Raw genomic sequence first — 27,457 nt, forward strand, 5'->3', positions numbered from 1 at the left:
TGAAACCCTGTCTCAAAAAAAAAAAAAAAAAAGAAGAAGAAGAAGAAAGAAAGAAAGAAAGAAAGAAAGAAAGGAAAGGAGGGAGGGAGGGAGGGAGGAAGAAAGAAAAAGAAAAGGCACATAGTTGAGTGAGGAACTCTTTCAGGAAACAAGAACAAAGCAGCCGAATTATCATTAGGTGTGCCTTTCTTGCTAGGATTGGTTGATGATCAAAGGTGATGATTAATTCCTTATACTCATTTCTGCCCTCAATCTCCTGATTATATTAAAAAAAAAATGATAAGTGGGTATGTACCCTAAAGATTTAAAATAGTGCTGATTCTTTTTCGTATATAACAGTGTAGATTTGTGATTGCTTTAAGATCTTACTAAAATTACCTTTCAAGATAAGAATAAAGTGATTGGTCCTTTCTTTGTAACCGCAAAATGCACCTGCCAGTAAAAGAATATCTTGCTTGCTTACACAGTGTTAATCTATAACAAGATGCTTGGGTATAAATGTACATAGGTTCTCTGGATAATTTGTTTTTCACCTGTAATACATAAAATGTTTAAGCGTGTATGGGACATAGAAAACATGCTGTTTTATTTAAACTTGTATTCACTGTAATCATTCACTTGAAAAATAGAATGTAACCACACTAATTTTTACATTGCCTGAAAGATTTTGCTGGGGTATATTAGCTGTAAGGGAGAGAAAAAGATAGAGTTAAAATGAGTTAGAAAGAAAATATCAAGAAAGAAAATAAGGAATATAGAGTTAGAAGGAAAACATCAAGAGAGACAGAAGGACATTTCTGAGTAGAGAAAAGAGAATACAGACTATAGAATCAGAATACAAAATAAGAATAAAGAAAAAGTCTGGAGGAAACCATCAAGAGAGTGTGTGAGTGATTTTCCCTTAACCACCTTAGACAAAAAAGTCATAGCGGATTCCCTTTGAGCCCTGCACTGCTGGAGGCTGTCCCATCAGGCATCCATAAGTGCGAATAGTAGAAAGGCTTTTTATTCCTCAGATATTTATAAAACAGAAGATTCTTTTCAAGGAGGCATAAGCCTATAAACCTAGCACTTAGAGGATGAAGCCAGTGTGGACTACATAAACATTATCTTAAAATGTGTATGAGCCTGGCATGGTGATGCATGCCTTTAATTCCAGCACTCAGGAGACAGGAGCAAGTGATCTCTGTGAGATCAAGTTTGTCTGAATTTGTTCCAGGACAGCCAGCACTGTTACACAGAAAAACCCTGTCTCAAAAAAACAAAAGAGGACCAAAAAACAAACAAACAAAAAAACGTGTCAGATAACTTAAGTAAAGCACTTACCATGCAAGTTTGATGACTTGAACTTGATCACTAGAATCTTCATCAAGGTCGGAGAGAAGCAACCCCACTAAGTTGTCTTACCTTCATATGTGTACTGTGCTCCATCACACTTTGTGCGAACACACACACATGCACGAGCATGTGCGCGCGCACACACACACACACACACACACAATTTTCAAACTATATATTACCCTCCCGAGAGATTCTTATATACAAAGCAATACTGACAAATCTCCAGCAAAAGTGACTGAATAAGGTGGTGGTGACACATGCCTCCCAGTATTTGTTACAGCATGGGCTGGAGGGATGGCTGAGCAGTTAAAAGCACTAGCTGCTCTTCCAGAGGACCTGGGTTCAATTCCCAAAAGCACATGGTGACTCACAACTATAACTCTAGTTACAGGTGACCTGACATACTCACACAGACATACATACAGGCAAAACCCCAAAGTATAGTAAATAATTTTTTAAAAAGGAGGAAGGAAGGAAGGAAGGAAGGAAGGAAGGAAGGAAGGAAGGAAGGAAGGATGGAAGTTATAGCAGCAGTATTAGAGTATCTATCTCAAAAGCAAAGATACAAAATGCAAAAACATCTTTTGGTTCCGGACAACTTACCTCCTGATCTTGTATGCTATCATATGTTCTGATTTTTTTCTCATTTGTAACATTATCATCTTCTTGTACCCAGGTTCTTTTTTGGGCACTGCAAGTTTCTATCTTGTTTTCAGACAGTAAGCTCTCTTTACAGTATGTGTCAGTCTGAGCCTTTTCTTCCATGTCTAGGCTAATAGAATCTGAGGAAAAAATCTCATCAGGATATACAGGGAGATTTTCCTCATTTATATACTGAGATGGACTCAAATTCAGCCTGGCTGCAACAGATCCAATGCCTGAATCTTTACTAGAGACTGGCTGAGTTTCTAAGTGATCTAAGTCAGTTGCATCTGCTGGAATCCACTCCAAGTCATCAACAGCAGTGATATTACAATTTCTCCTGTTTGGTAATTTGGGCAAAAAGATTCCCAATGAACATCTTCTTGTTTTGTCTTTGACAACTGCCTTTAGTGGTACAGAAGTAGTTTCAGCTCCATTATGAAGATTTTTACTCTCTTCATCTCTACCATCATTGGAATCTAGGTTATACACTTCTGTAGCTTGCACTATACTCATGTTACTATGTGCATGATTTCCTACCTCAAGTAACTGTTCTGCAGGAGGTAATATATGAACAGTCTGAAAGTCTAAAACCTCCTCAGTTTTTCTATTCAAATTACTCAGACTTGGTTTGACATTACTAAAACATGAAACATTAGATGAAACTATAGAATCTGATCCTTCTTGAATACAAGGATCACCTTCAGGACCATTCAAGCTTTTTGTTCTTGCCATTCCCGATTTAGTACATTCATGAAGTACTTTCTCTTTGGCTTGACAATCGATGAAAACAGTATGGGACTTGGTAACATCCAGATCACCAAAATTATCTACAAACATTACAGTTTTGTCTGTAGGTATAGTAGTTATTTCATCTGCTGGGTCAGTTTTATATTGTGAAACAGTGGATTGACTTCTAGAGATCTCAAGGTCCTTTGGCCTGTCTGCAGACAAAACTGGTGTAGAAGTTCCTGACAATGGCACAAAACTGAAGTCATCTCTGTCTTCCAGGCTAATTTTATTACTTATTTCCTCTGCAGAACTCTGAGTGGTATCTCTATGATTTTTATTACTTTCTGGAAACATAATGGTCTTGTTTTTGAGCATAAGGCTTTTTCTTGTCTGACTTTTGCCTAACAGAAGTTCATGCAGAAATCCAGGTTTTTGTACATCATTGGCATTTTCCCAAGTGACTGAGGCATCATTAGTGTCTTCTCTAGGCCCACTATGGGACCCTTCCTCCAGTACTATTTGTTGGCTACCTTTTGTTGGATGGTTGCTTTCACTATTTTTTGAAATGGAAACAATCTCTTCATCAGGAGTAGGTACCCCTTTTAGCTTTTGCAGGTGTTCCTTCTTGGATAATTCAAAGTCAAATCTGTCTGGAAGCATGCCTTTTACCTCTGCTTGTTGGTCAATAAAAACAGTATGGGACTTCGTCATTTCTACTTCTTCGTGACCTTCTATAGGCAACACAGTCTTATCCAGGTAGCTAGGAATTGTTTCACCTGGTGAAATAATTTTACATTCTAAAGCAGTTGTGTGACTTCTAGTAATTTCCATTTCATCCTGTCCACATGCATACAGAATGGTTTTAGAAGTTCCTGCCACAGGTACTAAATGAGAATCATGTTTATCTAATAAAGATCTATGGTTTATTTTCACCGTGTAACTCCTGGTGATATCCATGTCATTCTCATAACCCTCTGAAAATAAAATAGTTTTATCAATTTTTAGTCCGCCAGCACTTTTTCTTCCACTAATTTCAATATTTTGCTTTTCCTTCAGAAATTCAGGCTTCTGTATACTTCTGTCCTTTAACATGCCCATATCATTAGTTGTTACGAGGCTAGCTTTTTCTATAGGAATGCTCATATCTTTTTGTCTGTTTACTGTTATAAGCTGGCTGTTCCTGTGTTCTGAATTAGTCTTACTTTGTTCTTGCACTTCAGGACCAAACCCAATTACAATAGTGTGGCTCTTGGTTAGATCCATAATTTGTTCCTCCTCTGAAGAAAGCATTGTCTTATCATGAGAACAGTCAGGTGTGGGATCATCTAAGTTTTTCCTCTGTGGCTCTAGAGGATTAGAATTCTGGTCCTGTACTTTATGTCCTACCATTACTTGTTTATCCAGAGCTGTACCAGAAGAATATATATTATGGTTTGTTGTTATGTCCTGGTTATAATCAACTGACAGAGGAGACTTTTTATCAACACAAGATGAAATTTTCAAAATTGGATGTTTTTCTTTACTTTGGATGTCAGTTAGGATGTTTTTGGATACAATGCTTGTTTGCTGGAAAGGCAGGGTAAGACTTTTGAACATTTTTTCCCACTTATCTGAAGGGCTTTTGCTGTAGGAATAAGATTTAGTGACATTTTTTGAAGCTAAGTCAAAACTTGTAGGAACAACTTCTAACTTATTTGTGTGACTTTTAGTCAAATCCATATCTTCAGCTGCTAAGAGTTCAATCCTGTCAGCCAATGAAACAGATAAAGTATTTGTTGGGCTTTGTTGTAATCTTTCCTTAGATACTTGAGGAACTGCAATATAATTTACATTCACTTTCTTATCTTCTGACATACTTATATGGTTTTGGAGCATCATCTGTTTTTCAAACACTGGCATAGCTTTAATTTCTTTTTTAATGTTTTCTTCATCTTGTTTGAATATCTCATTATCTATTACAACTGTGTGACTCTTGGTAATGTCCATGCTATCCTCTTCTGAATAAATAGTCTTCTCTATGAGTGGGCTAGCATCTGCTGTATTGGTACACACTTTAGTATAATTACCATCGGGCTTCTGCAAATTTCTTTCTTCTCTCATACTTGATAGACACTTAGTCAGTTCCATTGCATCATTGCTACTAGAATAAAAAATTGTCTTATAATCTTGAGTAGCTGGACTAGAACATATAGATTCTGAGGTTTTAGCTAATGTGCTGGCACATAAAGTCTGTGTGACTATATGATTGTCTGACTCCATATTATGACTTTTGGTAATATGGATTTTATTTTCAGGGTTTGGAAAAAAATCTTGAAAAGCAGCATTTAGCTTATCCGTAAGGACTGTTTTCTTCTCTGGAGCTTTAGTTTCATCAACTGTTTTAACATTCATCATGACATTTTGAGTTTCAGTTTCTCTTTCAGATAAATTATTTTCTGATGGCAAAACCTGTATTGTAGCACTAGCTGTCAACTCCATACACTCGTTGCCATAAATTATAGTATCTCCTTGAAATCCTCCTACGTTGTCCTCCCTGGATGGAGGAATCCAAGACTGAATATAGCCTGTATGACACCGGGTCAAATTCATCCCATCATCTTGTTCTCTAAAGATTTCAGTCCTATTACTACTGTTTTCATCTACATTAAGAGATACATGCATTTGATGTGTAGAAGAGTCACTGTTTGATTCTTTGGAATAAATAGGTATCTCAGAATTTTCCTTATCAAGAGAAGTACTGTATTTTCCTGTTTTCAATCTTTTTATGAAACTGTCAGAATTTATCTTTTCTGAGAAAGTATTTTGACTTATGGAAATCATGGGGCATCCTAATTCGTTTTTAATTCTTGAATTCTCAGCGTGACGCTTTAAATTTTCCAGAAAGGATGTAGTATCTATCTTTATGAAGTTTTCATTTTTGGTACAATCTGAAAGGCCTTTAGTAATCATCACAGTGTGACTTGCTGTCAGGTCCATTTGGTTTTCATCTGAAAAAATGACTGTCTGGTCATTTGCATGCTTCCTTTCATGGTTGTAGTCTATAAGTGAAAACTAGAAATGAAAGAAAAATAGAAAAAATAAGACCAGATATAAGTTTTTTTTTTTTTTTTTTTTTTTTGGTTTTTCGAGACAGGGTTTCTCTGTGGCTTTGGAGGCTGTCCTGGAACTAGCTCTTGTAGACCAGGCTGATCTCAAACTCACAGAGATCCACCTGCCTCTTCGTCCCGAGTGCTGGGATTAAAGGCGTGTGCCACCAATGCCCGGCAATATATAAGTTTTTTTTGTAATTTATTTTTTTATTATTTTATGTTATGGGTGTTCTACCTGCATGTTTGCTTATGCACCAAGCATGTCTGGTGCCCATAAAGGCCAGAAGGTGTCACATTCCCTGGAATTGGAGTTACACATGGTTGTGAGTTGCCATATGAGTGCTGGGAATCAAGGTTGTCTGGAAGAGCAACCAGTGATCTTATCAACTGAGCCATTTCTCAAGATCCAAAAACGTTAAGTTTTGAAAAAGGTATTTTATAACATATACTATATAAACACAATTTGTAATGGTTTCAAACTATATTGGTTACTTAAATCAGTGGTGTATTGTATTATATGTAATTTGTTATTACATTTTTTTTCTAAGGCTAGGGATATAGTTCAATTGGTGGAGTGCTTGCTTACCATGCATAAAGCCCTATGATCAATCCACAGCACAGCATAGACCAGATATGTTAATCCACACCTGTAATCCTAGTACTCAGGAGGTACAAGCAGGAGGATCAGAAGGTCAAGGTAGCTGGACATAGTGGTGCACACCTTTGATCTCAGCACTTTGGGAGGCTGAGGTAGGGGATCAATGTGAGTTCGAGACCAGTCCAGTCTAGATAGTGATCTCTAGGACAACCAATGCTATACAATACAGTGAGACCTTTTCTCAAACATCAAAAACAAAAATGTGCAAGGTCTTCTTGGTGACATAGTTAAGTATGAGGCAAGACTGGGCCTGTATCAAACATAATTTTTTTTTTTTTTTTTTTTTTTTGGTGTGTGTGTGTGTGTGTGTGTGTGTGTGTGTGTGTGTGTGTGTGCACGCGCGCGCGCAAGTCTCTCTATAAATTATTTTTTGGTACTTTAGGAAAAATTAAAATTCAAAATTAATCACATGCCTTCCACAGTAACTAAAAAATAAAAAAGCACTGAATATATGAAATGCAACCACAATGAAAATTCTGTATTAAGTATGTCACTCCAACTCTTAACTAAAAAGTCCTAGAAAGACATAGATTCATGATGGCTAATTCATAATATACTCTGTACTTTGGAGGTTTTGTTTTTGAAGATACAGCCTAATTTCTTGTTATTCAAAATACAGTCTGGACACCTACTGCCAGTATCGTTTAAGAGATAGAAATATAGATTCTTGGGGCTGGAAAAATGACTCAGCGGTTAGGAGGATTTTCTTTCAAGGGATCAAGATTCAGTTCCCAGCACCTGCAATGCCGCTAGCAACTGTCTCTAACTCCAGTTCCAGGGGAACTGGTGTCCTCTTCTGGCTTCTTTGGGCACCAGGCATACACACGGTGTACATACATACATGAAGTGGAACATTCACACACAGTGCAAAAAATGTTTAAGAAGTGAGAAACAAAATCTCTGAAGAGTTTACTCTGTTCAACTGGACACAAATGCATCTGTCTATCTACACACAATACATACATACATCTTCTGATGTTGGTTATTGAATAGAAACCCTTGCACATGCTAGACAAGGTACCACCGAAAAAAAATCTGTATTTTAATGAAATTCTGAGGTATTTCATATGCTCATTAGAATTTGAGAGGTCTTGGTATTATTCATATTGGAGCTGTCATCAATTAATTGGAAATATAAGTTTTTATAGGCTATGATAATTCACGTTGGTAAATTATCTCAAAATTATACTTTACCATTAAATTTTGTTATTTAACTGTGAAATTAAATTAAATACATGATCTCATACCTCCTTTTGTTGCATCTGGGTCTGAATAGGAGCACAAAGTAATGTGTTCATACCTATGGACCAAACAGAAAAGAATTATAATAAGAAAAACATAATGCAGGAGTCTGATTTTCTTATTTCGTACCTTCATTAGTTAGAGGTATTTACTAGTGGCCTGGTTACTTGGTTGTCAACTTGACACAAACTAGAAGAGGAATCTCAGTTGAGAAAATGCAAGTCATAAGGCATTTCCTTAATAATGATTCCTGTGGGAAGGCCCAGCTCACTGTGGGATGTGGGATTCCTGACCAGGTGCTCCTGTTTTATATAAAAGCAGTTTGTGCAAACTACATTGAGCAAACAAGTAAGCAGCATTCTTCCATAGTCTCTGCTTCAATTCCTGCCTCTCTGTTGTTTCTGTCTTGAATTCCTGCCCTGACTTCCTATCATAACTGACCACGATTGTAAACAAAAATAAACCCTTTCCTCACCAAATTGTTTTTGGTTATGGTGCTTAACACAGCAATAGTTACAAAGATAACTAATTACTAATCTCTTTATAAGGACTTATGAATTAAACATCTTTAAGACTTTGAACACTATTTCCTTCCCCCATCCTCCTTTTCCAATGCTGGAGATCAAACCCAGGACTTAACACATGGCAAGCAAGCATTCCATTACTGAGTTATTCTGTGGTCCCTAAAAGTCTTGTTCTAATGACAGAGAACAGTGATTATTATATTCACTTTGGAAATAAAATATTTACCTATGTTAGTAATTTTATCTATCTTTTTGGTTTTTTGAGGCAGTAATGTGTAGCCCTGGAACTCACTCTGTAGACCAGACTGGTCTCAAACTCAGAGATCCAGCTACATCTGCCTCTCAAATGCTAGAATAAAAGTGTGTTAGGAATATGACACAGGGGGACCTTGGCAGATCCCATGGTGGACGAGGGAAAAACAGCAGGTTAGACCTACAGACAGAACTTACGTGGAAAGTTTATTGAGGGAAGGTAAGGGAGTTAAGGCTAGAGAAGAGAAAAAGAAAGAAAGGGAGAGACAGATTGACAGAAAAGGCTGCCTCCTCAGAGAAAAGAGAACAGAAGTGGGCGGATCTTGCCTCTTAAAGGAACCCCCACACCTACGTACAGAGCCAGGGTACTGCCTGCCATATGTAGAGGGGTAGGCACTCTTTGCAAGGTCCCCAAGGAGCAGGGCCAGGTATGCCTGGATTACAACAGTGTGCGCCCCCACACCTGGCATTATTTTTTATATTTTGTCTCATGTACCCCAAGTTGGACTTGAACTTACTATGTAACCTTAAAGTTCTGATCCTCCTGCCTCTACCTCCAGGGTGCTAGGATTACAAGTGTACACCATATCTGTTTATTAATTTTTTAAGATTAATTTATTTTTATGTTTATAAATGTTTTACCTGCATCAAAGAATCTAGGTGAAACAAAGGTAGACCATTAAGAGAAGTATTTTGGTCATACTCACCAGCAATTGCACAATAATTATCCTCTGAATTCTTATTCCTAAAAAAAAAAAAAAATTTTTTTAAAATGAATTACCCCAAGTAATTATGAAGAATCACACAATTGAAGGAGTAAGGAAAACAGCTGGGAATAGTGTGTATGTCTTTAATCATAGCACTTGGTAAGAAGAGCCAGGCAGATTTCTGTGAGTTCAAGGCCAGCCTGGTCTACATAATCAGTTCCAGGACAGAACTATACACAGTGAGATCCTGCTCAAAACAAAAATAAAAATAAAACAAAACAAAAAGACTAAGGAAGATAAAAGGTTTTCATAATGTAACTAGAAGAATATTACAGACCCTTACTTGAATGGTCTTAATAGTGTGAATACCATAAAAGCATGCTTTGTTTTGCTTTTTTTTGAGACAGGGTCTATATAGTCCTAGCAGGCCTGGAGCTTACGATGTAGACCACACTGGCCTTAAACTCCAGAGATCCCGCCTGGTCTGCCTCTTGTGTGCTGGGAGTAAACGCATGCTTCCCTTCCTTCCTCCCTTTACACACAAGTAAATATAAACACATATGTACATATTGTTCTAGCTGAGCAATTACATGGAATTGTATAACTTAATCAGCTCCCTTATTCCATCATAAAGGATCTTTATGCCTATGCCATCTTTATAATCTTTCACATCTTTTGCTATTATAATAAAAGCTTTGGAGTCATAATTTAAAACATTTACAAGTAAATTGGTGAAATAAATTTCCACACATAAGTTATTCTAGGTGATAAATTTAAAAATTTATATATGAAAATGGAGTTTGTCATCACTACTAAAACTATAGTGTACACTTATTTTTCAGATATAGCAGTACATATGCAAAATTCTAGTTTGTATTTTGAATTAATGAAAAGCGTTTGACAGAAAGGATGCCAAAATAAAATATTTAAATATTTTCCACTTAATAGAAATAAACAACCATTTAAACATGATGAGTGCATGCCCCTTACTTACTGAGTCAGTATATTTTTTCTTGCCTCTGTCTCTAAAGCTAAAATAAAGAAGATTAAAGTTGTACAAAGATACTTGATCAAATATTAGAAAAATTATATAACGATGTTAACTGCAAAAAATAAAAAACAACTTACTTGTAGTTGGAAGCTTTTCTCTGTCTCATCCAGTCCCACAGGACTGATTTTCCTCCCACCCCTCCGGTCCCTGCAGCCACTTATTAAATAATCATTCTGAGGCTTAATATTAACTATAATTGTTTGGCAAATGGCTCAGACATATTACTGACTAGCTCTCACAATTAAATTAACACATTTCTATTATTCTGTATTTTACCAGGAAGGTTATGGCTTGTTACCTTACATCTTGCTTCCTCAGTGGCTACATGGCATCTCTCCGACCCCACCTTCTTTCTCTCCACTAACTCTGTTTGGATTTCCAGTCTAGCTCTACGCTTCCTGGTTATTGGCCAAAACAGCTTTATTCATCAACCAATAAAAGCAACCCATATTCACAGCACACAGAAGAACATCCTGTATCACTTACTATTTAACCTTTCTGTCTCCCTGACTAAAGGTATACTTTTTTTCCCTCTTTTTTTTTTTTTTTTCTTTTTTCTTGTGAGGGGTGAACGTGCTATTTAGCTCAGGTTGGTGTTGATCTTGTTATCCTTCTGCATCAGTCCTAGGAATGCTGGGATTACAGATGTGGGTTGCCACATTTGGCTAAGTATATACTTTGAGAGAGAGAGAGTGTGTGTGTGTGTGTGTGTGTGTGTGTGTGTGTGTGTGTGTGTATGTGTGTGTGTGTGTATTCCTGTGGGTGTACACAGATATACATACACATATGGGCATGTATGTGTACACCAGAGGTAAATGCTGTATGACATCCTCTGTCATTATCCACTTTATCTTTTGAAACAGTACCTTTCACTTAACCTGAACCTTACTGCTTTGGTCAGCAGTTTGCCAATGAGTTTCAGGGATCCTCCTGTCTTAGCCTCCTTAGTGCAGAAATTAAAGACAGATTATATTTTGAATGACAGATGTTCTCCATATTCTTGGGCATTTGAATAATTGATCCCCAGTTGGTGGCAATGTTTCATAGGTTTAGAAGTGTGGCCTGTGAGAGGAAGTATGGCTCTAGTGGCAGGCTTTCCTCAAGTAAAAAAGGCTCATCTACTGTCAGTTTGATCTCTCTACTTCATGTTCAAAGTTCAAGATGTAAACTCTCAGCTCACTATTCCCAATACCATGCCTGTCACTTTCCTGCCACAACAGACTCATACCTCTGGAACCCTAACCCCAAATACACTATTTCTTCTATAAATTGCCTTGGTCATGGTGCTTTATCACAACAATAGAAAAGTAACTAACACAAGGCATGTACTCCCACACCACCTATACCTACCTGGCTTTTAAGTGGGTACTAGAGATCCAAATTCAGTTCCTCATGCAGCTATGGCAATTATCTTACCAACAAAGCTACTTCCCTGACCCTTAGGATACATTATTTAAATAGTAAGATAGTCCTGGCAAAATGACTCAGCAGGTGAAGACATTTGCTGTCAAGGAGGACCCAAATTCAACCCCAGGAGATCATGTGGTAGAAAGAGACCAGAATCTCGACTGTCTCTTGACAAATGTCTTATGATGCATGCATATGCATCTCTCTCTCTCTCTCTCTCTCTCTCTCTCTCTCTCTCTCTCTCTCTCTCTCTCTCTCACACACACACACACACACACAAACATACACACACACCTACTCATGAGATTGCATGAAGATAGATGAGAAGTTGTGAGTATGTACTCACAGAAAAATTGTAAAGAAAAAAACAAAAACAGATTACCAGGAACTGTAATTACATATTTACCTGCAAATTCTGAATTTCTCTCTGTTTTAATAAGAGACTCTGTCTGGAATACTCTAAAAGAGAAAAAGTAAAGAAAACTTAAAAACTTTTTGTAAAAAATTATTACTATAGTTTTATTATTGACTTGTGAAGTACTTTTTGTTAGTGTGCAAATTTGCTTTTCACTTTAAAAATTGACGAATTTCTATAATTATATGTATGCCAAAGAACTGCTTTATTGGCCTGGCGTTGGTGGCGCACGCCTTTAATCCCAGCACTCAGGAGACAGGGTCAGGTGGATCTCTGTGAGTTCGAGGCCAGCCTGGTCTCCAGAGTGAGTGCCAGGTTAGGCTCCAAAGCTACACAGAGAAACCCTGTCTGGAGAAACAAAAACAAAAACAAAAAACAAAACAAAACAAAAAAAAAAAAAAAAAAAGAAAGAAAAAAAGAAGAAGAACTGCTTTAATTTATTATTATTTTTTTCTGCCTCCTGGACGCTGGGATTAAATGTAATATATTTTTAAAAATATAAATAATCTTGCCAGGCATTGGTGGTGCACACTTTTAATCCCAGCACTCCGGAGGCAGCAGCAGGAGAATCTTGGTGAGTTCGAGGCTAGCCTGGACTACAGAGGGCGTTCCAGAGACAGGCTCCAAAAAGCTACACAAAGAAACTCTGTTTTGAAAACCAAAAAAAAAAAAGAAAAAAAAAAAAAGAAAGAAAGAAAGAAAGATACCCAGAACTATGCACCCAAGCAGTTGTAAAATATATATATATATAGTTTGTTATGGATTTCAAAACATAAAGTAATTACTTCTATGAAAGAATACAAAGGAAAATATACCAGAAACAAAAAAAAAGAGTTAAGATAGCAAAATGAGACTTATGAAACAGAAGATAAAACTAACACCACACAAATAAGACACACCTGGGAAACAGTATAATTAATTTGCAAAGGCATTAAGTTTATTCCATGTTTCTAATTTTTAAGCTTATTTTTTATGGTCTGTTTTGCCTGTGGGTATATTCAGGTATCACATGTGTGCCTGGTACCCATGGAGGTAAAAAGAGGATGTCAGTTCTCTTAGAATTGGAGCTATAGACAACTGTGAGCAGCTATATAAGCGCTGGACATGGGATCTGAATCTTCTGGAAGAACAACCAAGCTCTTAACTGTGGAGCTATCACTCCATTCTTGATATTTCCAATTAAAAAAAAAATTTTAATTTATTTTTCTTTTTGTGTGCATTGGTGTTTTGCCTACATGTATGTCTGTGTAAGGGTATGGATCCTCTGGAACTAGAGTTGCAGACAGTTGTGAGCTGCCATGTGGGTGCTGGGAATTGAACCCGGCATCCTGTATAAGAGCTGTGAGTGCTCTTAACTGTTGAGCCATCTCTCCAGCCTCAATATTTCTAATTTTTAAAAGTCCAATTTCTTCCTCTACTCTCATTGGCAAGAACCTCTAATAACCACCTCCACCCCCCCCCCCCCCGGAAAAAAAAAAAAAAGAATGCAGGTCAAACTCCAGAACTTTGATAAAGTTTCTAAACATGAAACGGGGCTGGAGAGATGGCTCAGAGTTAGGAGCACTCACTGGTTGTTCTTCCAGAGGTCATGAGTTTAATTCCCAGCAACCACATGGTGGCTCACAACCATCCGTAATGAGATCTGGTGCCCTCTTCTGGTGTACAGATATACAGGCAGACTAAAAAAAGTGCCAGCAAGATGTTTCAGTAGATAGAAGTACTTGATATGCAAGCTAACAACCTGAGTTCAATCCCCAGAACTCACAGTAGAAGGAGAGAACTGAAATGCCAAAAGATATCCCCTGACCTCTATGCACATGCCAGGGCATGCATTAGTTTGCACTCACACATATATAAAATATATGCACACACAATAAAAATTCTTAAGTAAAAGGTATTTTTCAAAATAAAATAATTCTCTGGTGCTGAGAGGATAACTCAGTCAGTAAAGTGCTTGCTGTCTAAACATGATGACCTGAGTTTGGATTTCTGGTATACAATAATAAATCTCTCACAGCTGGTGCAGTAGAGGGAGGAGGATCCCCGGGACTCATTAGTCAGCCAGTCTGGCGGAGTCAAAGAGTTCTATGTTCAGAGACAAAAAAAGTGAGACACTGTCTCAAAAAGTAAGGTCAAAGGAAGATACCTGAAATGACCAACTCCACATGCCTACACACACACACACACACACACACACACACACACACACACACACACAAACCAACACCTACTCTTTCATGTTTATTTAAGCAAAATAAGATTACCCAAACAAATTACCACCAACATATTTGACACAAAGAAAAGCAGAACCTATAACATTTTACTTAATTTTCCTTTCAACTTACTTTATAGTATCTGCAAAGCTGACTCGACGAGAGCTTTTTCTAGTTTTTGGAGCATTAGATTCCTAAGAGAAAAGAATATAGGACACAATTCTTAATAAAAAAATCACTGTGAATTAGATCTCCATACTATTAGAAGCAGGGATCAAGACTTATTTTGAATTAATGATATAAAATTCCCCCAAACAGCCCAATATAGAAGCACTTAATGAACATAAATATGATTTTCCATAGACTTTGGGGGGGTAGTTCTAAGGACTGAACCTGTGGCCTCATGTAAATCTAATCTTCTTTTGTTGTTCATTTGTTTGTTTTGAGACAAGGTTTCAAAATATATAATCCATATTGATCTCAAAGTCATGATCCTTGTGGGTCAGCTTTCTGACTGCTAGGATTTTTACAAACATATTATTGCTTTTTGGCCTTTTGGTTAAAATCAAGTGCAAAATAAGCATGCTAACACAAACAACATGTAACAACAAAGACTGGACACAAAACAGAAGCTATGTGGCCAACTATACCTTATTACAGTGTTCTTCTAAAATTAAAAACAAATAGCTTTTAGTTTGTCTCTTACACAAGGTCTTACTATGTAGCTATGACTAGCCTTGAACTCTCTATGTAACCAGGCAGCTGTAGAACTCAAAAATCAGCCTGCCTCTTTGCAGGAGTGCTGAGATTAAAGGCATGAAGCACCAAGCCCATCTAAAACACCATTTTAACTGTAGTAAAATACAGGTAAGTTACTATCTTTCATGATTGTTATAATTATTTTAGACTTGGACTACTGTAGACCAGGTTGCATTCAAATTTGCTATGTAGCCCATCCAAGAATGAAATTGAAACTTCATTTTCCCAGTGCTACAATTACAGACCTGTACCATTATGCTGAGCTACAACATAATTTATCTTCTTAATTATTCTGCCTTGACAAGTACTTACACTTTTTTGTTTGTGGTAAATACCAAATTAAAGATAGGCAGTGGTGGCACACACCTTTAATCCCAGTACTCCGGAGGCGGAGGCAGGTGGATCTCTGAGTTTGAGGTCACCCTGGTCTACAGAGTGAGTTCCAGGACACCCAAGACTACACAGTGAAACCCTGTCTCGATAAAACAAACAAACAAAAAAAAAACGTAAAGATAGCAATTTTTTTTTTAATACAGGGTTTCTCTATGTATCAGCCCTGGCTGTCCTGGAATGCTGGGATTAAAGGCGTAAGCCACCATCTGGCCCTTTAACATTTTTTAAAAAATTGATGTGTATGTATGTATGCTGGTATAGTTTATGTGCATCACATACATACAAGTTTCATGGAAGTCAAAAGAGGGTGTAAGATCCTCTGGAACTGAAGTTAAAGATAGTATAAGCCCCCAAATAGAACTGAATCTGTGAATCTGGGTCCTCTGAAAGAGCAGAGTGCTCTTAACCTCTGAATCATCTTATCACCCTCATCTTAACACCTTTTTTGGTTTTGCTTTTGTTTTTTCTTGCTTTTTGTTTGTTTGTTTGTTTTAGCTTTCCGAGACAGGATTTCTCTGTGTATCTCTGGCTGTCCTGGAACTCACTTTGTAGACCAGGCAGGCCTTGAACTCACTGAGATTTGGATGAGTCTGCCTCCCCCATGCTGGGATTAAAGGTGTGCACCACCACTGTGCAGTTCATCATAACAACTTTTTAAGTGTACAGTTCAGTAGTAGTAAAGGTTTGTGCCACTAACACCCAGTTGACTGTGGGGTTGGAGAGATGGCTCAGTAGTTAAAAATATGTACAGCTCAAACCCAGCAATGGTGGCACATGCCTTTAATCCCAGAACTTGGGAGGCAAAGGCAGGTGGATCTCAGTGAATTCAAGGCCAGCCTGGTCTACAAGAGGTAGTTCCAGGACAGCCTCCAAAGCCACAGAGAAACCCTGTCTTAAGAAAAAAAAAAAAAAACAAAAACAAACAAACAAAACAACAAAAAGAATATGTACAGCTCTTGCAGAGAATTCAGATTTGGTTCCCAGCACACAAATTGGACAGGTCACAACTCCAGCTCCAAGAGATCTGAATGTCTCTTCTGGCATCTGTGGGTTCCCCACACACACAAGGACTATATACTGATATGCAGGCATTCACACATAAACATAAATTTGGAACATCTTAAAACAATCAAGAGGGGGCTGGAGAGATGGCTCAGCACTGCCTGCTCTTCCAAAGGTTATGAGTTCAATTCCCAGCAACCACATGATGGCTCACAACCATCTGTAATGAGATTTGGTGCCCTCTTCTGGCCTGCAGGCATACATGCAGGCCACACACTGTACACATAATAAATAAATCTTTAAAAACAAACAAACAAACAAGCAAGCAAAAAAAAAAAAAAAAAAAAAAAAAAACCAACCAAGAATAGTATGGCATCTATATTAAGCAATCTATAAGCTCAAAGGACTAATCAGACACAGTGGGCATGACAGACAGTGGATAAAGTGTTTGCCATATGAAAGGGTTGGATTTCCAATACCTAACACAACGTAAAAAGTTAGACAGGTAGACTAGAGAGATGTCTCAACATGTAAAGGGATATACTAGTTGCTGTGTCAGGGTAAAGAATCAAAATACCATCCCCTATTTTAATCCCAGCAGAGGTTAAATTATTAGCAAAAAATAAGAGTTTTAAAAATATAAATGCCACTGGGTGGTGGTAGTGTACACCTTTAATCCCAGCACTTAGAAAGCAGAGGCAGGCGGGTCTCTGAGTTCGATGCCAGCCTGGTCTACAACGAAAGTTCAAGGACAACCAGGGCTGTTAACAGAGAAACCCTATCTCAAAAAAACAAAAAACAACAACAAAAACAAAAAACAACAAAAAAATTAAAATTTAAATAAATAAATGCCAGCTTATTCAAGAATTTGGATTTTTGTTTGGTTGGTTGGTTGATTTTTTTTTTTTAGCTCTGGCCGTCTTGGAACTCACTTTGTAGACCAGGCTGGCCTTGAACTCACTGAGATTTGCCTGCCTCTGCCTTCCCAGTGCTGGTATTACAGATATGCACTACCACTGCCTGGCACTTGTACACATTTAAATGGGAATCAATTATGGTATCATCTCTTCACTTAGCTAATAAAAATCTTGATGATCACTGAAGCCAGACATGATGATGTATGCCTATAATCCTAGTGCTTGGGAAGCTCAAACAAGAGAATTGCGACAAGTTCAGGGTCACTCTGGGCTACATAAGTGAAACCTAATCTCAACAAACCAAATGTCTCAACAAAACCACTGAAATTGCAAAGCATATGTACTAGACTTACTTGAACTGTTTCATTTCCACATCTGAGGTCCTGAAGAGGACTCCTTGGGGGTTTCAAAATCTAGAGGCAATAATTAGAATTAGTCAAGAAAATCTAATGTAGCTCCTAGTCAATTTAAGTTATATGAGTAGAAAGCTAAAATTTCCACTAAAATCCCTGAAATTTCCCAAAGTCATATTGTTCAGTGTTTATGCCTTCTCCTGGCTGACTCTCCCAAATTCTTTTGCACAAAATCATCTCAAGTGGTGTAGGTAAAGCTCCACACTATCTCAAGGGTACTGAGACCATCTAACAGTTTAACATCTAACTGAAATTTCTTTGTTCATAATGTTCCATTCAGAAATGAGGGCATGCCCTAATAGGATAATCATACTAACACAATTGAGTTCTAAGTCTTGTTTTCCTGTCTTGAAGAAATACACAAAACTCTTCACATAGAACTTAAACATGAAAATAAGAGCTAGATATGTCACAGCATTCAAGAGATAATCATATAATTATACCTCCTAGCAAAGACTATCAATCAGTCAAAATAGAAGAAAAGAAAAAAATCTGGCAGGGTAAGTTTTACATATAGGCACCCTATATACTGTTGTACTTTTTCAGTTTCATAATATAATGTGAATTTAACATATTGATCAACTTGGTTGAACAATAGTTCAAATGTCAGATGAAATATATATTTTTGGAGGGAAAAATATACATTTTTAAGCATTTATAATAGTGAAGTATAATTTATATGGAATAAAATTTATTAAATTAACACATTTGAAAACATAATGATGTAGAAATATGCTAGTAAAAGTTTGTTAAAATATTGAAAAGCGCAAAAAAATGAATTTTAGCATATTTATTGAATTATATAACCAAACTACTTGAGCCTATCCAGAAACATAAGAAGCTAGTTGGGATGCCAAGGTAAAGCCACAATCAAAATTACTGTAGTTATATTCATTAAAAAGTAACAGGTATTAATTTAAATAAAAATATTTCTTACTGAGGAATGACGTCTTCTAACAGGCTTCTGTATATTGTCACTAAAAAAAAAAGAAAAATCATTATATATATATATATATATATATATATATATATGTATATTAGCAACTGAATTTCTAAAAGCTATCATCACTTCATATCTTATGTGTTATAGTTTAAGACTTCAATGTTGCCATTGGTGGCACACGCCTTTAATCCCAGCACCCAAGAAGGAAGAGGCAGGCAGATCTCTGTGATTTTGAGGCCAGCCTGGTGTTTAAGAGCTAGTTCCAGGACAGTCTCCAAAGCCACAGAGAAACCCTGTCTCAAAAAACCCGAAAGAAAAGAAAAAAAAGAGAAAGAAAAAAAAGACTTCAATGTTTTATTTCTGTGAGTTTGAAACCAGACTGGTCTACAAAGTCAGTTCCAGGACAGCCAGGGCTGTTACACAGAGAAACTCCGTCTCGATAAATAAAACAAACAAAATTCCTGTAAATAATAATCAGTACCATATAATTTATCCTATCTACAGAGGCAAAATTATTAAAATAAACACTCTCTTAAGTCACCAGATACTAACTCTGGTTACCATGGTTGTAAGAGAAAGCTAAACTGGAGAGGATGGAGTTAACTCCAACTTCAAAAAACGCCACCTTGAGAATAAAAGCCATAAACAGTTCCACGAAGTACCCAAACTGTGCTCATCCGGGTCAAAATGAACCCATCCAGATGGTCAGGCAATGACTGATTTTGATAAATAACATCTTCTCTTCACAACTGTCCTTGTGGGCAACTGTTAGTAACAATTTTGAAATACCCGAACTCCCCCACAATCAGTGCCATCCAAAGGTCACCTACTCTTATTCAATCCTGAACAGCCAAGGCACATACCACCCTGCTTGCAGTTTTTTCTTTTAAAAATCTCTTACAATTGAGGCCAGGTACCCTTTTCCTGCAGCTGCTGTGCCAGTTTGCTGGACTGGGTTCCTGCCTAGGTTTACAACTTAACATTAAATCTTGTGCATTTGCATCAGTGAGTCGGTTCCTTGGTGGTCTTTTTGTGGGGGTCTCACGAACTTGGCATAACATGGTGATTTTTTTTTTACTAGGTTTTGAAAGTCCCAAATGCCTCTTGGCCAAATAGATAATTGTGAGGTGTAAGAAAAATAAAGACAGTACAGAGACTCAGATAATCTACAGAATTCTTGCCTGGTATAAAGACCATAGGCATTATGTTCTTCTAGCTAACTGTCCCAAGGAAGAATGTGAGTTTTGTTGCCACACTTGGTTTTTAAAGAAAAACTGAAAATCTAATTATTTTATGAAATCGTGAGATCTTTACAATTTGGGCAATTAACTGAAAAATTAAGATCATGTATAAGTTGAAAATCAGAGCCAGGCTGTTGTGACTTTAATCCCAGCACTTGGGAGGCAGAGGCAGATGGATCTCTGAGTTCCAGGCCAGCCCAGTCTGTAGAGCAAATTCCAGGACAGCCAGGGCTAAAGAAAAACTCTGTCTCCAAAAAAAAAAAAAAAAAAAAAAAAAAAGGGACAAGTGTGGTGGCACTTGGCTTTAATACTAGTACTCCAAAGGTAGAGGCAAGCGAATCTCTGTGAGTTCTAGGCTAGCCTGTGGGGTTTCAGGCCAACCAAGGACGTCATAGTGAAACTATTTCAAAAAACGTTATTTTTAAGCTACAAACAGCTCACTAGTTTATGATGCTATTTTTAAAGAAATTATTTCAGCTCCTAAGGCCTTAATAAGATGAAAGGTGGTATCCATCAAAGTCCTTCAAGTTCTCAGTTCTTATTCTAAGTGAAATTTTACAAAGATATGGCAGAAGGGCTATCACTTTCTTTTACTTGAAACAAAATAGAAAACAATTTCAGATATCGCTGATAGTTCTTATCTAGATTGGAAAGAATCTTTAATAGAACATTTTAGCAGTACTAAATGAACTTACTTCTCTTCATTAGCTTCTGAAGACATCCCATCCATTTCTGAAAACGATCTTTCTGTAAAAAATGCATAGTATTAACAAGTAAGAAAGATGAGAAAAATTATAATCTATGGGAGATTGGGTGCACCAATGAGACTTGAGTTATTTTGTAAAGACCACAATTAAGAAGCAAAAAACACACTGTGAGCTCTAAAACATAAGGGATTTAGGACAGTTTAAGTCCCGTTATACACCCCCCCCCTCTCTTTGCTTTGTGTCTGTGGCACTGGGGAGACTTTCTGGGAGGTTCTTTTTAGGTTTCAGCTTCTGTTTACGTTGGACTAGAATTATAGCCCAGTGCTGGTATTCCAGGAGTAGTTGCCACATACACCCTTTTTTGTTTATTCATTCTTTTCATGTGTGCGTGCTTGCATGTATGTGTGTGTGTGTGTGTGTGTGTGTGTGTGCATGTGTAATACAGAAGAGGAACACAGGTATCTTCCTCTAACTCTCTCCCAACCAAAAAAAGCCCAGGGCCAAGATGGCTTCAGTGCAAAATTCTACCAGAAATTCAAGGTACAGCTAATACCAATTCTCAAAGTATTCCACACAATAGAAGCAGAAGGGTCATTGCCAAATTCTTATGAGGCTTCAACAACTTTGATAGCAAGCCACGCAAAGATACAACTAAGAAAGAGAACTACAGACCAATATCCCTCATGAACATTGATGCAAAAATTCTCAATAAAATACTGGCAAATCGAATCCAAGAACACATCAGAGAAATCATCCAGCATGATCAAGTAGGCTTCATCCCAGGGATGCAAGGATGGTTCAACATACGAAAATCTATCAATGTAATCCACCATATAAACAGACTGAGGGGAAAAAAAACCACATGATCATCCCACTAGATGCTGGAAAAAGCCTTTAACAAAATCCAACACCCCTTCATGATAAAAGGTCTTGGAGAAATCAGAGATAACAGGAACATACCTCAACATAATAAAAGCAATATACAGCAAGCCGACAGCCAACATCAAATTAAATGGAGAGAAACTCAATGCAATTCCTCTAAAATCAGAGACAAGACAGGGCTGTTCACTCTCTTCATACCTCTTCAATATTGTCCTTGAAGTTCTAGCTAGAGCAATAAGACAACAAAAGAAGATCAAGGGAATACAAATCAGAAAGGAAGAAGTCAAACTCTCACTATTTGCAGATGATATGATAATCTACATAAGTGATCCGAAAAACTCTACCAGGGAACTCCTATAGCTGATAAACACCTTCAGCAAAGTGGCAGGATACAGGATTAACTCAAAAAAAATCTGTAGCCCTACTATATACCGATGACACATTGGTGGAGAAAGAAATTAGAGAAACATCACCCTTTAAAATTGCCACAAACAACATAAAATACCTTGGGGTAACACTAACCAAAAAGTGAAAGACCTGTACTGTAAGAATTTTGAGTCTCTAAAGAAAGAAATTAAAGATACCAGAAAATGGAAAGATCTCCCATGCTCTTGGATAGGTAGGATCAACATGGTAAAAATAGCAATCTTGCCAAAAGCAATCTACAGATTCAATGCAATCCCCATCAAAATCCCAACACAATTCTTCACAGACCTTGAAAGAACAATTCTCAACTTTATATGGAGAGCCGGGCGTTGCTGGCGCATGCCTTTAATCCCAGCACTCGGGAGGCAGAGGCAGGTGGATCTCTGTGAGTTCGAGACCAGCCTGGTCTACAAGAGCTAGTTCCAGGACAGCCTCCAAAGCCATAGAGAAATCCTGTCTTGAAACCCCCCCCCAAAAAAAAACTTTATATGGAGAAACAAAAGACCCAGGATAGCCAAAACAACCCTGTACAATAAAGGAACTTCTGGAGGCATCACCATCCCTGACTTCAAGCTCTATTACAGAGCTATAGTCCTGAAAACAGCTTGGTATTGGCACAAAAATAGACAGGTAGACCAATGGAGTAGAGTTGAAAACCCTGATATTAACCCACACACCTATGAACACCTGATTTTTGACAAACAATCCAAATTTATATGCTGGAACAAAGAGAACATCTTCAACAAATGGTGCTGGCATAACTGGATGTGGACATGTAGAAAACTACAGATAGACCCAAGCCTATCACCATGCACAAAACTTAAGTCAAAATGGACCTCAACATAAACCCAGCCACAATAACCCTTTTAGAAGACAAAGTGGGAAATACCCTTGAATTAATTGGTACAGGAGACCGCTTCCTGAACATAACACCAGTAGCACAGACACTGAAATCAACAATTGATAAATAGGACCTCCTGAAACTGAGAAGCTTCTGTAAGGTAAAGGACACAGTCAGCAAGACAAAACGGCAGCCCACAGACTAGGAAAAGATATTCACCAACCCTACATCTGACAAAGGGCTGATCTCCAAAATATACAAAAAACTCAAGAAGCTAGTCTCCAAAACACCAAACAATCCAATTAAAAAGTGGGGTATAGCTTCCCTTTCCGAAGACCCATCAGAGACCAGAGTCCTCATCCAGTGGCTGATGGAAGCAGAGACAGACATCCACAGAAATACACTGAGCTGAAATCTGGAACCTAGTTGAAGAGAGGGAGGAATGAAGAACGAAGGGGTCTGTACCAGGTTGGAGAAACCCACAGAAACAGTTGGCCTGAAAAAGGGAAAGCATATCGACCCCAGACGCTCTTTGGGAGGCCAGTTCGGTACTGATCCAGCCCCCTGATCATGGATGCCAATGTGGAGGCCCCCGCACTCCTGGGAGCCTCCGGAGGTGGACTGGCGTTTTGCCCTGGTGTGTGTGGGGGACTTTGAGAGCCCATCCCACTTGAAGGGATGCGCTCTGTCTCTGGACACATGGGGAGGGGCCTAGGCCCAGCACAGGAAGATTTGGTGGACTTTGTGGAGCCCCTGTTGGGGGCCCTATCCTGCCTGGGGAGTGGTGGGTGGATGGGGTGGGGGGTAGGTTGGAGGTGGGGGAGAAGGAATGGGGGTGAGGGGAGGGAGAGGGAGAGGGAGAGGGGACTTACATGTGAAACAAGCCTGTTCCCTAACTTGAATTAATAATAATAATAATAATAATAATAATAATAATAATAATAATAATAATAATAAAAAGAAAAAAATAAAACAAAAAAAGATTAAATTTAAAAAAAAGTGGGGTATAGAACTAAATAGACAATTCTCAATATAGGAATCTAAAATGGCTGAAAGACACATAAAGTTTCAACATCCTTAGCCCTCAAGGAAATGCAAATCAAAACAACTCTGAGATACCATCTTACTCCTGTCAGAATGGCCAAAATCAAAAACACCAATGACAGTTTATGCTGGAGAGGATGTGGAGAAAGGGAAACACTTCTCCACTGCTGGTGGGAGTGCCAACTTGTACAGCAACTTTGGAAATCAGTATGGCAACTCCTCAGGAAAATGGGAATCAGTCTACCACAAGATCCAGCAATTCCACTCTTAGACATATAACCAAAAGAAGCACATTCGTACAACAATGATGTTCATAGCAGCACTATTTGTAATATCCAGAAACTGGAAGCAGCCAGATGCCTCTCAACCGAAGAATGGATAGAGAAAATGTGGTACATTTACACAATGGAGTACTACTCAGTGGGAAAAAAATGGAATCTTGAAATTTGCAGGAAAATGGATGGAACTAGAAGAAGCCATTCTGAGCAAGGTAACCCAATCACAAAAAGACAAACATGATATGTACTCACTCATATGTGGATTTTAGACATAGAGTAAAGAATTACCAGCCTACAATCCACACTGCCAGGAGGACCCTAAGAGAGACATACATGGTCCTCTGGAGAAGGGGAAAGGGTCAAGATCCCCTGAGCAAATTGAGGGCACAGGAAGGGGGGGAGGGAGCTACGAGAATGAGAAGGGAAGAAGAGGAAGGATGCAGAGGTCATGAGGGAGCAGAAAGGTTGAGTCAGGGGAAGAATAGAAGAAAGAATATGTGATAGGTAGGGGTTTAGCTGGGGGGGGGCTGGTAGGGGCGGAAGGGAAGGAACTGGGATTGGTATGTAAAACAATCTTGTTTCTAATTCAAATAAAAATCTGAAAAAAAAAAAAAAAAAAAGAGTTCAAAGCTAGTCTCAGTTACATACCAAGTTCAAGGCCAGCCTGGACTACATATATCAAGAAGCCATTCCTCTTCCCTCGCTGCTTCCCACCAAGACAAAACAAACAAAAAACAAAAAAATCACACAAAATAAAATCTGTAAACTAATTCTGAGCATGATGATATGAACTTTCCAACAAATATCTGGTCTATTTTGCATACAATTAAATAAAATATAATACTTGAATTGCATAGTAATTCAATCCCTAAATGGAAGTCAACCTAAATACCTAAATACCTAAATACCTAATACCTAAATACCTAAATACCTAAAATAGTCCAAATGGATCAAAGACCTCAACATAAATTCAGCCACACTGAACCTCCTAGAAGAAAAGGTAGGTGGTACCCTTGAACAAATTGGTACAGGAGACCACTTTCTGAACATAACACCAGTAGCACAAACATTGAGATGGTCAATTAATAAATGGGACCTCCTGAAACTGAGAAACTTCTGTAAGGCAAAGGACAGTCAGCAAGACAAAATGTCAGCCCACAGAATGGGAAAAGATATTCACCAACCCCACATCTGACACATCTGATCACCAAAATACACAATGAACTCAAGAAGCTAGCCAACAAAACACCAAACAATGCAATTAAAAAGTAGAGTGCAGAACTAAATAGAGAATTCTCAACAGAGTAATCTAAAATAGCTGAAAGACACTTGAGAAAGTGCTCAACATCCTTAGCCATCAGGGAAATGCAGCTCACAACCACTCTGAGATACCATCTTACTCCTATCAGAATGGCTAAAACCAGTAACACCAATGATAGTCTATGCTGGAGAGGATGTGGAAAAAGAGGAACTCTCCTCCACTGCTGGTGGAAGTGGAAACTTGTACAACCACTTTGGAAATCAGTATGGCGGTTTCTCAGGAAAATGGGAATCACTCTACCTCAAGATCCAGCAATTCCTCTCTTGGGCATATACCCAAAGAATGCACATCATACAATAAGGACATATGTTCAACTAAGTTCATAGCAGCATTATTTGTAATAGCCAGAACCTGGAAGTAACCTAGATGCCCCTCAACTGAAGAATGGATAGAGAAAATGTGGTACATTTACACAATGGAGTACTACTCGGCAGAAAAAAACAATGGAATCTTGAAATTCGCAGGCAAATGGATGGAACTAGAAGAAACCATCCTGAGTGAAGTAACCCAGTCACAAAAAGATAAACATAGTATGTACTCACTCATATATGATTTTTAGATGTAGAACAAAGGATTACCAGAGTACAATCCACACTGCCAGAGGAACTAGGAAACAAGGAGGACCGCAAGAGAAGATTGCATAGTCCCTCAAAGAAGAGGAGGGGGACAAGAACCTCTGAGCAAAGTGGGAGCAAGGGGGGGGGGTGGAGAGGAAGGAGGTGGCAAGGGAAGAAGGGGAGGGAGGAGGAGAACAAGAGGACCGAGACAGGGGAGGGATAGAGGAAGTCAAGAAAGGAGATTCATTGATAGAGGGAGATAGTACAGGTATGAAAAGAGGTCTGGCACAGGGGAAATGTTAGGGGATCCTCAGTGATGACCCCAACTAAGAATCCAGGCAGTGATAGAGAAGATGCCATTGATGCCCTTCCCCTATAATGAGATTGATTTCTACCTAGGTTACCATTCCTAGAGCCTTCATCCAGTAGCTGCTCAAAGCAGAAACAGGAACCCACAGCTAAGCACTGAACCATACACCTGGAATCCGGTTGTGGAGAGGGAGGAGGGATGAGCAAAGGAGCCAGCAAGGTGCTGCAGAAACCCGAAGAAACAGTTGACCTGACCTAGTGAGAGCATGGAGACCCTAGTCATAAAGCTGAGGAAACAGCATTGAACTGAACGAAGCCCTCTGAATGTGGGTGCCAGCTAGAGGCCAGACAATCTATGGGACTTCTAACAGTGGAACCAGTCTTCAACCCTAGAGCACAAATGGACTTTGGGAGCCCATTCCCTATGGAGGGACACTATTGCAGCCTAGATATAGCAAGGAGGGCCTAGGCCCTCCCCCAAATGATGACAGACTTTGAAGGTCCCTTGTGGAGGGCCTCACTATTCCCGGGGAGGAGTGGGGGGGATGGGCTGGGGAGGTTGGTGGGGAACATGGGAGGATGGGAGGTCGAAGGAATGTGGGGGGATTGATATGTAAATATGAATAGTTAATTATAAAGAATTTTAAAATAAATAAATAAAAATAAAAACTGCAAAAAAAAAAAATTGAACTGTGCTGGGTGTCCTGTAAACCCAGCACTCAGAGGATAGAGGCAAGGGGGATTGTTAGAAGTACTAGGATTAAAGGCATGTGCCAACCACACACAATTTTTAACATATATATGATACTTAATTTTTTACTTAATTGCCCAAATTACAAAAATCTCAAGATGTCATACAATAATTGGATTTTCAGTTTTTCTTGAAAAAAAAAGGGTAACAACACGACTCATATTTTCTAAGTTGCCTGGTGGCCTTGAATTCACTCTGTACGGGCATGTCTTAAACTTTTGATCCTGTCTCAGTCTACAAAGCAACCTCAATTACAGGAAAGCACCACTACACCCAGCAATATTAACATTTTACATCCTATAGTTGACTATTCAAATTGGAATTCTACTCAATGAGTAATTACCCTGGAAAGAATGTGAAATAGAAAGTTAGGGGCCACTGAGACAGCTCAGCATGTAAA

General features: G+C 38.3%; 1 protein-coding gene across 2 annotated transcripts in view; it reads right to left on the bottom strand.

Moving 5' to 3' along the window:
* Knl1 (kinetochore scaffold 1) overlaps nucleotides 1-27,457 on the bottom strand; it is a 65,467-nt gene that overhangs the window by 33,890 nt on the left and 4,120 nt on the right. For both annotated transcript variants that reach the window (XR_003486575.1, XM_027422181.1), the window contains exons 2-10: nucleotides 20,637-20,688; nucleotides 18,695-18,734; nucleotides 17,698-17,757; nucleotides 14,406-14,467; nucleotides 12,052-12,104; nucleotides 10,182-10,218; nucleotides 9,188-9,225; nucleotides 7,710-7,762; nucleotides 1,945-5,766 (exon numbers count right to left, since the gene is read on the bottom strand). Coding sequence is in view for 1 of the 2 variants with exons in the window: in XM_027422181.1 (XP_027277982.1) it covers nucleotides 1,945-5,766; nucleotides 7,710-7,762; nucleotides 9,188-9,225; nucleotides 10,182-10,218; nucleotides 12,052-12,104; nucleotides 14,406-14,467; nucleotides 17,698-17,757; nucleotides 18,695-18,734; nucleotides 20,637-20,671 (4,200 nt within the window). In the remaining variant the exon portion in view is untranslated. The remainder of the gene's footprint in view (nucleotides 1-1,944; nucleotides 5,767-7,709; nucleotides 7,763-9,187; nucleotides 9,226-10,181; nucleotides 10,219-12,051; nucleotides 12,105-14,405; nucleotides 14,468-17,697; nucleotides 17,758-18,694; nucleotides 18,735-20,636; nucleotides 20,689-27,457) is intronic.

Source organism: Cricetulus griseus, chromosome 6, assembly GCF_003668045.3.
Source record: "Cricetulus griseus strain 17A/GY chromosome 6, alternate assembly CriGri-PICRH-1.0, whole genome shotgun sequence".
NCBI lineage: Eukaryota > Metazoa > Chordata > Mammalia > Rodentia > Cricetidae > Cricetulus > Cricetulus griseus.